The sequence below is a fragment of the Prionailurus viverrinus genome, chromosome C2, assembly GCF_022837055.1.
Source record: "Prionailurus viverrinus isolate Anna chromosome C2, UM_Priviv_1.0, whole genome shotgun sequence".
Lineage (NCBI taxonomy): Eukaryota > Metazoa > Chordata > Mammalia > Carnivora > Felidae > Prionailurus > Prionailurus viverrinus.
In genome coordinates this window covers 91193888-91207695 of record NC_062569.1, presented here as the reverse complement: position 1 = coordinate 91207695, position 13808 = coordinate 91193888, and the positions used below count along the sequence as shown (strand labels likewise).

General features: G+C 36.4%; 1 protein-coding gene across 1 annotated transcript in view; it reads left to right on the top strand.

The window, feature by feature from the left end:
• SLC49A4 (solute carrier family 49 member 4) overlaps positions 1-13808 on the top strand; it is a 78407-nt gene that overhangs the window by 28691 nt on the left and 35908 nt on the right. Inside the window, exons 4-5 of the mRNA XM_047876160.1 lie at positions 3409-3538; positions 13134-13242. Of these exons, the coding sequence (XP_047732116.1) occupies positions 3409-3538; positions 13134-13242 (239 nt within the window). The remainder of the gene's footprint in view (positions 1-3408; positions 3539-13133; positions 13243-13808) is intronic.

Below are 13808 nucleotides of genomic sequence, written 5' to 3'. Positions count from 1 at the left end.
AAGCCCAGTAAGGGGTGAGAGCCTGCTATATTCAAGCAACTCAAAGCCCAGAGTGGCTTAGACTCAGTGAGAGTAGTGACAGATAAAGCTAGAGAGGTAAGCCAGGCCATACAAGCCTTCTAAGCAGGGCTAAAGGGTTTGAAATTCACTATATTGTAGGCAAACACCACACTCTGAAGAATTTTACATTAGAGAGTTATGCAGTGATATTTACATTTCAAAATATGTTTTAGAGGGAATAAAACAAAAGCAGAGGTTGCGGTATACATAAAGTATTTAATCCCCGCCCCCCCGCCTTAAACAACTCCTTTTAAAGAAAAAAAAATTGAAATTAAAAAAAAATTTTTAATGTTTATTTCTGAGAGAGAGAGAAAGAGAGAGAGCATGAGCAGGTGAAGGTCAGAGAGAGAGAGGGAAACAATCCAAAGCAGGCTTCAGGCTCTGAGCTGTCAGCACAGAGCCTGATGCGGGGCTCGAACTCGTGAACCGTGAGATCATGACCTGAACCGAAATTAAGAGTCAGACGCTTAACCAACTTAACCAGTCAGGAGCCCTAAAAACTTTTGTGTTTGAAAGGATATCCATCAACAAAGTGAAAAGACAGCTTGCTTTGGGAATGGGAGAAAATAGTAGCAAATCATATATTTGATAAAGGACTTATATCCAGAATATATAGAGAACTCTAAAAACTCAACAATAAAAAGACAACCCAATTAGAAAATGGGCAAAGGACTCAAAACTTCTCCATAGAAAAAATATATATGGCCAACAAGCCCATAAAAGATGCTTGTCATTAGTCATTAGGGAAATACAAATCAAAACCATAATGAGATACACTTCACATCCAGCAGGATGCTATAATCAATGAAATAGGATGGGGCACTGGCTGGCTCAGGTGGTAGAGCATCTGACTCTTGATCTCGAGGTTGTGAGTTCAAGCCCCACACTGCGTGGGGAGGTTTACTTAAAATCTATTTTAAAAAGTGGGAAATAAATGTTGGTTAAAAAGTAGAAAAATTGGAATCTTCATATATTGCTAGTAGCAGAATAAAATGGTACAATCACATTGGAAACAGTTTGGGCAGTTCTTTGAAGTGTTAAATATATATTATCATATGATCTAACAATTGCATCTCTAGGTATATACCCAAGTGAAGTAAAAATATATCCATGCAAAAATTTATACACAAATGTTTGTAGCAGCATCATTCATAATAGCCAAAAAGTGGAAACAATCCAAATGTCTATTAACTAACTGAATAAAAAATGTACTTCATCTGCCCAATGGAATATTATTTGGCAATGAACAAGAATAAAAGTACTGATACATGCTCCAACATACTTGAACCTTGAAAACATTATGCTAAGTAAAAAACGCTGGTTACAAAGACCACACATGTGGTATGATTTCATTTATATGAGATGTCCATTATACTCAAATCCATAGAAACTGGAAGGTAAACGAGTGATTGCCTAGGGCTGGGAGATTTGGGAATGGGGAATGGATACAGAGTTTCTTTGGGGGATGATGAAAAGGTTCTAAAATTGATTGTGGTGATGGTTACACAATTCTGTGAATATACTAAAAAATGTATCTCTGGGGGCGCCTGGGTGGCTTAGTCGGTTGAGCGGCTGACTTCAGCTCAGGTCATGATCTCGCGGTCCATGAGTTCGAGCCCTGCATCGGGCTCTGTGCTGACAGCTCAGAGCCTGGAGCCTGCTTCAGATTCTGTGTCTCCCTCTCTCTGACCCTCCCCCGTTCATGCTCTGTCTCTCTCTGTCTCAAAAATAAATAAACGTTAAAAAGTGTATCTCTGAAGCTCTTTGCAAAAATGCCAACAGAAAGATGGGTCAAAAATGTCAATAGAATGTGAACAAGGCAATCCCAGAAGAAGAAATACTAATGGTCAATAAGTGTGTAGAAGATGCTCATTCATTGTTGTTAATTAAAAGATCTGCAAATTAAAACAATTCATTATCTTCTTATTGCTCCTCAGTCTAACAGAGAACAAAGACATCTTCTATGGTTAAATGCCTTATAGGAATATTGTACCTTTTGCTCAGAATATAATAGCCCTAGACTCATAAGTATCCAACTGAAAAGACTCTAGAAATCACTTAGTCCAGTCCCTTTATTGACCACAAAGAATAAAGAATTCATCCAAATTACGTTAATTAATGGTACAGGCAGGTCTCTATTCCAAGTTTCTTAACTTTTCTATTTGAGTCTTGCTTTTCTACTAAATTGGACATAACAGAAGTTGGGATTTACATGTGCCAAAACTCTGGAGGGAATGATCAGGACTCCAAGGAACTTTTCCTTGTTAATAGTGCCAAACTAACATTGTTTGGATGTTCGTTTTACTTCTAATCGCTTAATATTCTATATTAGCGAGTCTTTTTATTCGTTAAGTTTTGCTCTCTTATTTTTGGATGCTTTCCTGTTTTGTTCAAATTCCCCATACAGCCTATAAATTCAGTCTTTCCTCAACTGTGCTTCAGAATATCCAGTCATTGATCAAATAAACCAATTAAACTGATTGGATGGCCCATCAGTTAGGCATCTGACTTTGGCTCAGGTCATGACCTCACAGTTAGTGAGTTCTAGCCCTGCATCAGGCTCTACAGTGACAGTGTGGAGCCTGCCTGGGATTTTCTCTCTCTGTCCCACCCCCACTTGTTCTCTCTCTCTCTCTCTCTCTCTCTCTCTCTCTCTCAAAAATAAAGAACCCAGGGGCGCCTGGGTGGCGCAGTCGGTTAAGTGTCCGACTTCAGCCAGGTCACAATCTCGCGGCCCGTGAGTTCGAGCCCCGCGTCAGGCTCTGGGCTGATGGCTCAGAGCCTGGAGCCTGTTTCCGATTCTGTGTCTCCCTCTCTCTCTGCCCCTCCCCCATTCATGCTCTGTCTCTCTCTGTCCCAAAAATAAATAAATGTTGAAAAAAAAATTATAAAAAAATAAAAATAAAAAAAAATAAAGAACCTTAAAAAAAACAAAAAACAAAACCCTTCTCCTAGCCTGTTCCTACAATTTCTGTATCATATACTTTCTTTCTGATTACAGTACTTATTAATCAACTTAGATCTGTTTCAAAGGCTTATAGTACAGTACTGTTGATTTTTCATGTTTTCTCCATAGAATAATATTTGTTTACTGTCTCAATCTTTTTATCTATGTGGTATACCATTGTATGACTTCTTACCTGACTTTCCACGGGCTAAAATTTATATCTTTACATATCTATTTTTTTTCCACAAGACTGAACTATCTTGGCTAGATACTGTATTTTGCTTATCTTTTTATGCATAGAGCTTAGTTGATGATTTGTTAGATAAGTAAATACTTGAAACATTGAACTTTTTATGTTATCTGGTTAACATTTTATTCTTTTTTTTCTTCCCTACCCCCAGAATTTGGAGTTGTCTGCTTACTATTTTCTGCAACACTAGCTTATTTCCCACCCCGGCCTCCACTTCCTCCCAGTGTTGCTGCAGCTAGCCAGCGACTGAGTTATCGGCGGAGCTTTTGTAGATTATTAAGGTAAATATACTTTAAGTCACTGAGTGGTTTTGATCAGTACCTTCAAGATAATTTCACATTTAGTTAAGGTCATTTTGCAAATTGATTGCAAATAATTGATAAAATACTGATTAAAACCTCTATAAGTTTTGCCTTTTCTACATGCCACCAATGCTATTATTAACTTAATCTTTTAAAAAATCAAACTTTTATTGAAATAATTTTCTTTTATAAGGAAATATCACATAATAGTATCTGTGGAATCATGGATTTTATGTGTTTATTATATTTTTCATAATATTTAAGTTTTTTGTTCATTATGTATTTCTTAGTTCACATTAAAATAAACAAGTACTAGTCAGTACAAAGTGAATAAAATATATAAGGTTTATTTACAGCTCCCCTAAAATTAATCATCTCATGCCGGGATCATACTTTTAAAACTCACTATTTTATTTTATTGATATAACTTAACTGTAATTTTATTATACTCTACCCTGGAATGTTCAATTGCCCAGTACTAAATTTAATTCTTTGAATATATAGACTATCACTGGTGATTATGATTTGCAGCTGGGCTGCTAGAACTTATCTTTTGAATTTTTTTCTCAGTTTGTTGTGATGAATTTTTATTGATTCATCAGCAACTCTCTGGTTGGTTCTTTCTCTTCTTTTTTTTCTGCCTCCTATCAGTGGTAAGTTCCTTGTGGCCAAGAACTATGTCTTTATAGCCACTTTAGTAATATTGTCCAGTAGGAATGTAATGTGAGCCACATATGTAATTTTAAATTTTCTTTTTTTTTTTTTTTTTTTTAACGTTTATTTATTTTTGGGACAGAGAGAGACAGAGCATGAACGGGGGAGGGGCAGAGAGAGAGGGAGACACAGAATCGGAAACAGGCTCCAGGCTCTGAGCCATCAGCCCAGAGCCCGACGCGGGGCTCGAACTCATGGACCGCGAGATCGTGACCTGGCTGAAGTTGGACGCTTAACCGACTGCGCCACCCAGGCGCCCCTAAATTTTCTAATAGCCTCATTAAAAAAAGTAAAAGAAACCAGTAAAATTAATTTTAATAGCATATTTTATTTAACCCAGTATATCAGAAGTATTATTTTAATATGTAATAAATATTCAAAATTATTGAGATTTTTTTTATGTTCTTTTATTCGAACCAAAGTTTTGAAATCTAGTTGTATACTTTTACACTTAAAGCATATCACAATTCAGATGCTAGATTTTCATTAGAAATAGTCTGCATTGAAATTTCATTAAATTTAATTTCATTAAATTTTTTACTTGAAAAAGTTTTCATCGAGCAGTCTCGCATGTTGCACTACTTATCTCAAGTTCAAAGTAACTTTGCAATATTTCAAATTTTGAATCAACACATCGTTGATATTTGAAAAATCTTATATTCTACAAGCAATTGTTGGGGCTTTAATGGAAGATCTTTTACTTCCATAAAATAGATATAAATTTTTTTTTCTTTATCATTTTTAACAAAATTATAGCTAACATAACAATTTCTTTTACCATCTCTCCATCTAAAAATGATTTTCTTTTTGGAGGAGCCAAGATGGCGGAACAGCATGGAAGTTTTTTTAGCGTCTCGTGTCCATGAAAGACAGCCAGATCAACACTAAAAATGGTTTTCTTTTTGTGCAGGAACCCAAACCGTTTTATAACTGGCCAAAGTTATAAGTCCGATCTGTTTTAAAAAACTGTTTTTTAATGTTTGTTGGACATTTAATTCCGGTTTTGGACAACTAATTTTTTTTATTCCTTTTTGACTGATGAAAAGGAGCTTCCTATAAAATTTACTCTGTATCTGTTGAACACGTCCCTTATTATTATCCACTTAATGGTCTTTAAATTTTTTTACACAGCATTCATTTTGCTCTGCTGCAACAGATTGCAGTTCCCATTCATTGTGAAATTTACAACATACTTTCTTCTACTTTCTTATTTTTTTTCATAAGATATTCAAATAAAGTACAATGTTACCTCTATGTGGAACAAAAATACTCAGAACTGAGTCAGTTCACCGACACCAAGATCAGTGGTAGGTTGTAATACTAGAAACAACACATGCTACACCCACACATTACAATAAAATCTTACCCGGTGCAGTTAAAGTGAAATGTAGTCCTACCAAAACAAAAATAAAGTTGTAATTAGTGGGAAAGTACTTTTCACTGCTCCTGTTTTTTAAGTTTGGTTTAGGTTAATTACAATGAAATAAAATGAAAAATTCAGTTCCTCAGGTGCACTAGCCACATTTCATGTGTTCAATAGCCACATGTGGCTAGTGGGTACCAAGTTAGACAACATAGCCATGCAACATTGTTTTTCAAACTTTGGTTCACAGCCAACTAATTTAGTAGGTTGACCGCCTTAAAAAAAAAAAAAAAAAAGAAAAAGTAGAATGAAATTAGAATGGAAATATTATTGTATCACCTGTAGTAAGAATACATATTTTTTGTGAGACTTTTGTTTCAGAATCTATGTCTGTGTATATGTGGGTAGATCACAAAATAATATATTTCTTGCTTTGGAGTACAGAAAAAAGCTTTTAAAAACCGCAACTCCTGGCACCAAAGTGGCTCAGTTAGTTAGGCACCCGACTCTTGATTTTGGCTCAAGTCATCATATCCTCATTTGTGGGGTCGAGCCCCATGTCATGCCCTGTGCTGACAGTGCAGAGCCTGCTTGGGATTCTCTCTCTCCCTCCCCGTCCCCCACTCATGTGTTCTCTCTCTCTCTCTTCTCTCTCTCTCAAGATAAATAAATAAACTTAAAAAAAGAAGAAGCCATATCTCTACAGGGGGGCCTGGTTGGCTCAGTCAGTAGAGCATCTAACTCGATCTCAGGGTTGTGAGTTCAAGCCCCACACTGGGCGTGGAGCCTACTTTAACAACAACAACAACAACAACAACAACAAAACACATGTCTACAGCACTTAGTATATTGCCTTACATGTAAGAGGCAAATTAAATATTAGTGAAATTGAATGGTGATCAGTGGCACATATTTGTAAAATAACAGTTTAAAATGATGGTTATTTTAAGTTTATTTGTTTTGAGAAAGAGCGTGAGCAGGGCAGGGCAGAGAGAGAGTGAGAGTGAGAATCCCAAGCAAGCTCTGCAATGTCCGTGCAGAGCCTGATATGGGGCTCGAACCCGCAAACTGCAAGACCATGACCTGAGCAGAAACCAAGAGCCAGATGCCCAACCGACTGAGCCACCCAGGCACTCCTAAAATGATGGGGTTTTTAAATGCTATTTAAGTTTTTCTCTATACAACACCAGAGATTAGATAGCAATTAATAAGGCTGGAGAGGTAGCTTAGGCTATATTATGCCATACTAATAATTTGGATTAGTCTATAGAAAATGAGGGGTCACTGAAGGATTTTAAGCTAAGGAGTTAGGTAAAAAATTATTCTGACAAGGAAAAACAACCTAAAATTATCACTCTGACCAAAGTATATACCCTGGATTTGCTTCTAATTACTCTACCATTGAGATCTTTATTCTCTGTTTGAACTATAAAGGATAAGATCTTTCCTCTCTATAAAAAACCCTTTTCACCAATACCTAACATTCCTTTGTTTCTTCCATTATGTGTCTGTTTATTCTGCAGGATTGCCTGCTTCTCCCTTTAGGCTCTCTAGGGTACTTCTTTGGACCTGCCATGCCCCATTCCCCTAGCCTATCAATGTAATTTTCTCTGGCCTTTCAAAGGACACTTGAAGTCATTACTTTCTGGATTAATCAGAATAACTAACTAGATTCTAATTCCCTTGTCTGGGGAAACAACAAAATCACTGGTTATGCTCCAAAGTTTTCACCGCTGTTATTTATTTATTATCCACATGATTCCCACGTCTTACTATGTGTTTAACCTGTGTAACCTGAGTGAGCCTTCCTCTCCCTTTATACATTACTTTAATGTTTGATGATAGTGGTTGTTGTCTTTGCCTTTTAGACTTCAAGAGTGGAGAGCCGAGTTGACGTGTTTCTTCAGGGCACAGGAACGCATTTATTCATTCATTTATTCATTTGTTCATTTATTTATATTTCCCACTCCCATTCCCCTCCCCCTACCCAGGCTACTCTCAAATGCATTTAATCTTTACTTTTCGTTTATTTAATTAATTAATTTTATTTTGTAATACATGTTTTGTAGCATCTGTGTTTAATTTATCCAAATGATGGCATATCATGTACTCAGTCTGAGTTTTTTTCACTAAATGATATATGGTTTTTTTAAATAACTTTTCATTTTTGGAAGTTATAGTAATATACAAAGGTAGAATAGTATAACCCCCATATAACCCCATATAACCCCCATATAACCCCCATATAACCCCCAATAGTATAATCCCATAACCCAATGGGAACAGTCACTGATTTATACCCAATATTGTTTCATCTGTAATCCACCCACTCCTCCACTTCTTGTATTATGAAGCAAATCCAAGATGACCAATCAGCCATAAACATTTCAATATGTGTAATATATGTTAGAAAGGTGGGGACTCTTTTAACACTAGTTTGCTAATTTCAGATCAATGCTTAAATTTCCAACTGTCTCATAAGTGTTTTTTTAACAATTTGAGTCAGAATCCAAATTTGGTTCATGCATTGCACTTGGTTCAAATGCCTTATAACCTATAGGTTTCCTTTCTATCTCCCTTTTTTCCTTGTAATTCATTTATAGAAGAGCCAGCTCTTTTGTCCCCAAGGTCTGGATTTTGTTGATTGCCTCCTTGTGATAGAGTTTGCCATGTTCCTCTGTCCTTTGTATTTTCTATAAATTGTTAGAGCTATGTTATGATTTGGAGTTTTATTTGGTTTTACAAGACTACTTCACAGGTGATGCTACTTTTTTCCATCAGGAGGCACATGATGTCTGGATAGCTCTCATTTTGTGATATTAGCACTCCATTTTCTTTTCTTTTTCTTTTTTTTTTTAATTTTTTTTAATGTTTATTTTCAAGAGAGAGAGAGACAGCATAAGCAGAGGAGGGGCAGAGAGAGAGGAAGACACAGAATCTGAAGCAGGCTCCAGGCTCTGAGCTGTCAGCACAGAGCCCGATGAAGGGCTTGAACTCATGACCCGTGTGATCATGACCTGAGCCAAAGTCAGACGCTTAACCAACTGAGCCACCCAGGTGCCCCAGGACTCCATTTTCAAGATGCATCCCTATTGCTGTGTTTTTTGTGGTTTGTTGTTTTTTTTTTGTACTCTGTAGTATGAAACCTTCACATTTTATGTACCCCCTCTGGCTATGTGTCCAGATTGCCTCCAATTCATTGTCACCACAAATACTGCAATGACATTCTAATATGAGTCACCATGGACCTGAGAATTTCCTTGGGAAATAGATTCCATGGGAGGATGGTGGGGTCGTAAGATATTTTAAGCTTGATTTGCCAAGTATTGCCAGATTTTCCTAAAAAATGCCTCCCCTTATCCATACCTCGATCAGCAGTGCCCATTTCCCTGCATGCCTACCAAACTTGATATGATTCATCTTCCTAATTTTTGCCAGTCTAATAGATATGAACTAATATATCTTTTGTTTAATTTGCATTAATAAGTTAGAGACTCTCATGATGTGATAGCTTGCCTTATGGGTTTCATCTACTATAAGTTCCTCTTCATAGCTTCTCTCCATTTCCTAATGGTAATTGTTTTCCTATCTTTTTCTTAACGATTTACATATTCTAGGTATAAGCTCCTTGTATATTAAAAAATTCCAAGTATCTATTCCCATTCTTTCATCTGCCTACAAATTTTATTGATGGACTCCTTAATTATCAACTTTCTGGTTTTATCTTTTACATTTAGGTATTCAACCCACCTAGAATCTACCTTAGTAAGTGATGTTATCTAATGATGCAGGAGTTTTGGGGTTTTTTTCCCATAGAAGAAACTAGCACTACTTACTGAACAATTGTTAGCAGTTTGTTAGCCCTCTATTCTCCTCCATTGTGCTAGTTCTTGAGCTGTTCCCATACTACTTTTATTATGGCCCTGCAGCTTGTCTTTTTTTTTTTTTTTTTAATGTTTATTTATTTTTGAGAGAGAGACTGAGTGCGAGTGGGGGAGGGGCAGAGAGAGAGGGAGGCACAGAATCTGAAGCAGGCTCACAGAGCCTGATGCGGGGCTCAAACCCATGAACCACGAGATCATGACCTGTGCCGAAGTCCGATGCTTAACCAACTGAGCCACCCAGGCACCCTAGTTTATCTTGGTAGGATAAGGGCTTCCTTTTTCATATTTTTTAGAAGATAAGTTAGCTTTCCAAGAACTTTTTTTCTTCCATATAAACTTTAGAGCATGTTTCTTAAGTTTCTAAAAAAATTCAACTGGAACTTTAATAATGATTACATTAAATTTATAGATTAATTTGGGATCAGCTGACAGTATGGATGATCTCTCCATCTATTTAGATCATTTTCTATGCCCTTAAAGGTTGCTTCCTCCTCCCCTTCCCCTCCCCCCCCAGAGATTTTGGACTTTCCTAGCTATTGTTAATAGTATGTAATTTTTATTACATTTTTTAAATTAAGCTTTTTATTTTTGAGATACTTACAGATTCACATGCAGTTGTAAGAAATAATACAGAAAGATAATGTGGGCTCTTTACCTAGTTTCCCCCAATGATAATATCTTACAAAACTGTTGATAGTCAAGGTACAGAACATTTCCATCACCACAAGGATTCCTTTTTTTTGTCCTTTAGTAGCCATATCTACTTCTTAACCCCTGGCAAACACTGATCTCTTCTCCATTACTATAATGTCAATTCAAGAATGTTATGTAAATGGAATAATATAGTACATAAATTTTGCAATTGGTTTAAAAAATAGAAAGAGATGCAAACCAGGAAACAGACTCTTAACTGTAGGGAACAAATTGAGGGTTACTAGAGGGGGGTGGGGGGGGATGGGTTAAATGGGTGATGGGCATTAAGGAGGATACTTGTGATGAGCACTGGGTATTGTATGTAAGTGATGAATCACTAAATCCTACACCTGAAACTAACATTGTATGTTAACTAACTAGAATTAAAAAAAAAAAAACATAATTCTCTAGAGAGTTATCCAGGGTGTTTTGTGTATGAGTAGTTACTCCTCTTTATTACTGAGTAGTATTCCATGGTGTTGATGTACACAGTTTGTGTAACTGTTGACCTGTCAAAGGACATCTGGGTTGATTTTAGTGTTTTTGTTTGGTTGGTGTTTTTGGATATGATACATAAACATTTGCATATAGGTTTTTGCTGTGAACATAGGTTTTCATTTCTCTGGGGTAAATGCCTAGGAGTGTAATTGCTGGATTGTATGGTAGTTGCATATTTAGTTTTTTTAAAGCCCTGCCAGTCTATTTTCCAGAGTAGTTGTGCCATTTTTCTTTACCACAAGCAGTATACAAGTCATCTAGTTTTTGGGCATCTTCACCAGACTTTGGTGTTATCACTATGTTTTTGTTTTAACCATTTTGATAGGAATGTAGAAGTACAGTCTCTGCAGAGGGCACTTGGCATTATCGATTAAAGTTACAAATACACATACTCTTTTGACATGGTAGTTGCACTTCTAGAAGTCAATTCTCCAACTGTACTAGTGCAGACGTGAAACGACTGTAAGAGCAAAGAGCAAATTTATATATATATATATAATAAAAAAATATATATATATAATAAAAATATATATCTCTCTCAGTGGGAGCTGGTGAAATAAATTATATACCAACATAATGGAGTACTACCCAGCTCTAAGAAAGAGTAAGGAAGCTCTGTCTGTATTGACTGTGGAAGAGTTCTAAGACTTATTAAGTTAAAAAAGTAAAATTCAGGGGCACCTGGACAGCTCAGTCCGTTGGGCTCTCAATAATACATCTCTCAATAATAAATAGACGTTAAAAAATAAAAAATAAAGTAAAATTCAGCAAATGGTTGTAACATACTATCATTTATGTAAAAAGATTGGGGAAAGAATATATATATAATTGTGAATATATGTTAATATGTACATATATAAAATAACATATGTAATACTATATATTTATATACTAATGTATATACACACATATGTATATACATAGTCTTATATATTTTGAGATGTTTCTGAGAAATTGCCCAAGAAAGCAAGAACATTGGTAATTCTGGGAAGAGGGGAATGGGGTAAGAAGGACATGTTTTCCCCATATTTTTATACCTTTCTGGCTTTGAGCCATTTGCATTGTATTGCTTATTAAAATCTTTGATTAATACAAACTTAAAAAAATTTTTTTTAATGTTTATTTATTTTTGAGAGAAAGAGACAGAGTATGAGCTTGGGAGGGGCAGAGAGAGAGGGAGACATAGAATCCGAAGCAGGCTCCAGGCTCTGAGCTGTCAGCACAGAGCCCGAGATCATGACCTGAGCCAAAGTCAGACACTTAACTGACTAAACCACCCAGACGCCCCAACAAACTTTAATATCAATAAAGCAAAAGTGAAAACTGCTCTCTGAAAATAATAAAACTAGCAAGTTATGTATTTTTAATCTTTGGTTTTTCTTCCCTCCACTCTGTTTATATAGAGAAATAGTAATTTAACCTATACCTACTCATTGTATGAAATAATGTTGATAACTCATCTGTATAATAAACTTTGACAATTTTAATATGAACAAAAAAGGTTGTTTTTTTTTTAATTTTTTTAACGTTTATTTATTACTGAGAGACAGAGACAGAGCATGAGCAGCAGAGGGGTGGAGAAAGAGGGAGACACAGAATCTGAAGCAGGCTCCAGGCTGAGCTGTCAGCACATAGCCTGATGCGGGGCTGGAACTCACAAACCAGGAGACCATGACCTGAGCCGAAGTCAGACGCCTAACCAATTGTGCCACCCAGGTGCCCCACAAAAAAGATTATTTTTATGTAAACAAAAAATTTAAAGACCGTTGAATTTATTAACAAACTATTTATTAACAAACTGAATATTTCCTATTTCTGATTCTGGTGTTCCAATTTCCAAATGACTTACATTTTTCATGAGTAAGAATTTAAATTCAGGGGCAGCTGGGTGGCTCTGTTGGTTGAGTGTCTAACTCTTGATTTTGGCTCAGGTCATGATCCCAGGGTTATAGGATCAAGCCCCATGTTGGGCTCCATGCTGAGCATGGAGCCTGTTTAGGATTCTCTCTCTTTTTCCATCTGCCCCTCTCCCTACCTTGTGCTGGCTCGCCCTCTCTCTCTCTTTCTCTGTCTCATAAATAAATAAATAAATAAATAAATAAATAAATAAATAAAGGCATGAAGAAAGTGATTCTACTTGCTTTAAAAAATGTTTAGGGGCGCCTGGGTGGCGCAGTCAGTTAAGTGACCGACTTCAGCTCAGGTCATGATCTCACAGTTGTGGGTTCGAGCCCCGTGTCAGGCTCTGGGCTGATGGCTCAGAGCCTGGAGCCTGCTTCTGATTCTGTGTCTCCCTCTCTCTCTGCCCCTCCCCCGTTCATGCTCTGTCTCTCTCTGTCCCAAAAATAAATAAACGTTGAAAAAAAATTTTTTTAATTCACAATTTTGAATCTGTAATGATATTTTCTTTTCTCATTTACAGCAATATGAGATTTTTGATGATTGCTTTAGCATATGCCATACCACTTGGTGTATTTGCTGGCTGGTCTGGAGTTCTGGACTTAATTTTAACACCAGTGCATGTCAGTCAAGTAAGTATTTCATTTCTTTATATGTTGGAGATAGTTTTTAGTACATTTAAATTGTAAATATTGTCTGCGTGTTCTTGGTTTAAACTTCAAGGCCTGGGTAACTATTATCCAATACCATTGTTGCAAAAGCAAGATCCTAGGGAGCCTGGGTATCTAGTGAGTTAAGCGTCTGACTCTTGATCTTGGCTCAGGTCATGATCTCTCAATTCATGAGATCGAGCCCCATATTGGGCTCTGCACTGACAGCATGGAGCCTGCTTGGAATTCTCTCTCTCCTTCTCTGTCCCTCCCTGGCTCGTGTTCATTCTCTCTCTCTTTTTCAAAAATAAATAAACTTTAAAAAAAAATCCTTTGAAATAGTTAAAAATAATATTGATTTTCTTCCTGGGTTTTGTTAACAGCCATGAATTTTACATTTATTTGGCTATTATTAATGATGCTAATAAACAGAAAAATAAAGAAGGAAAATCTTCCTTTGTTGACTCCATCCTAATCTTGCTCCATACTTTATAAAGAAGATTAAGACCCCATCATCAAATATATGGCTAATGTCGATATCTAATTTC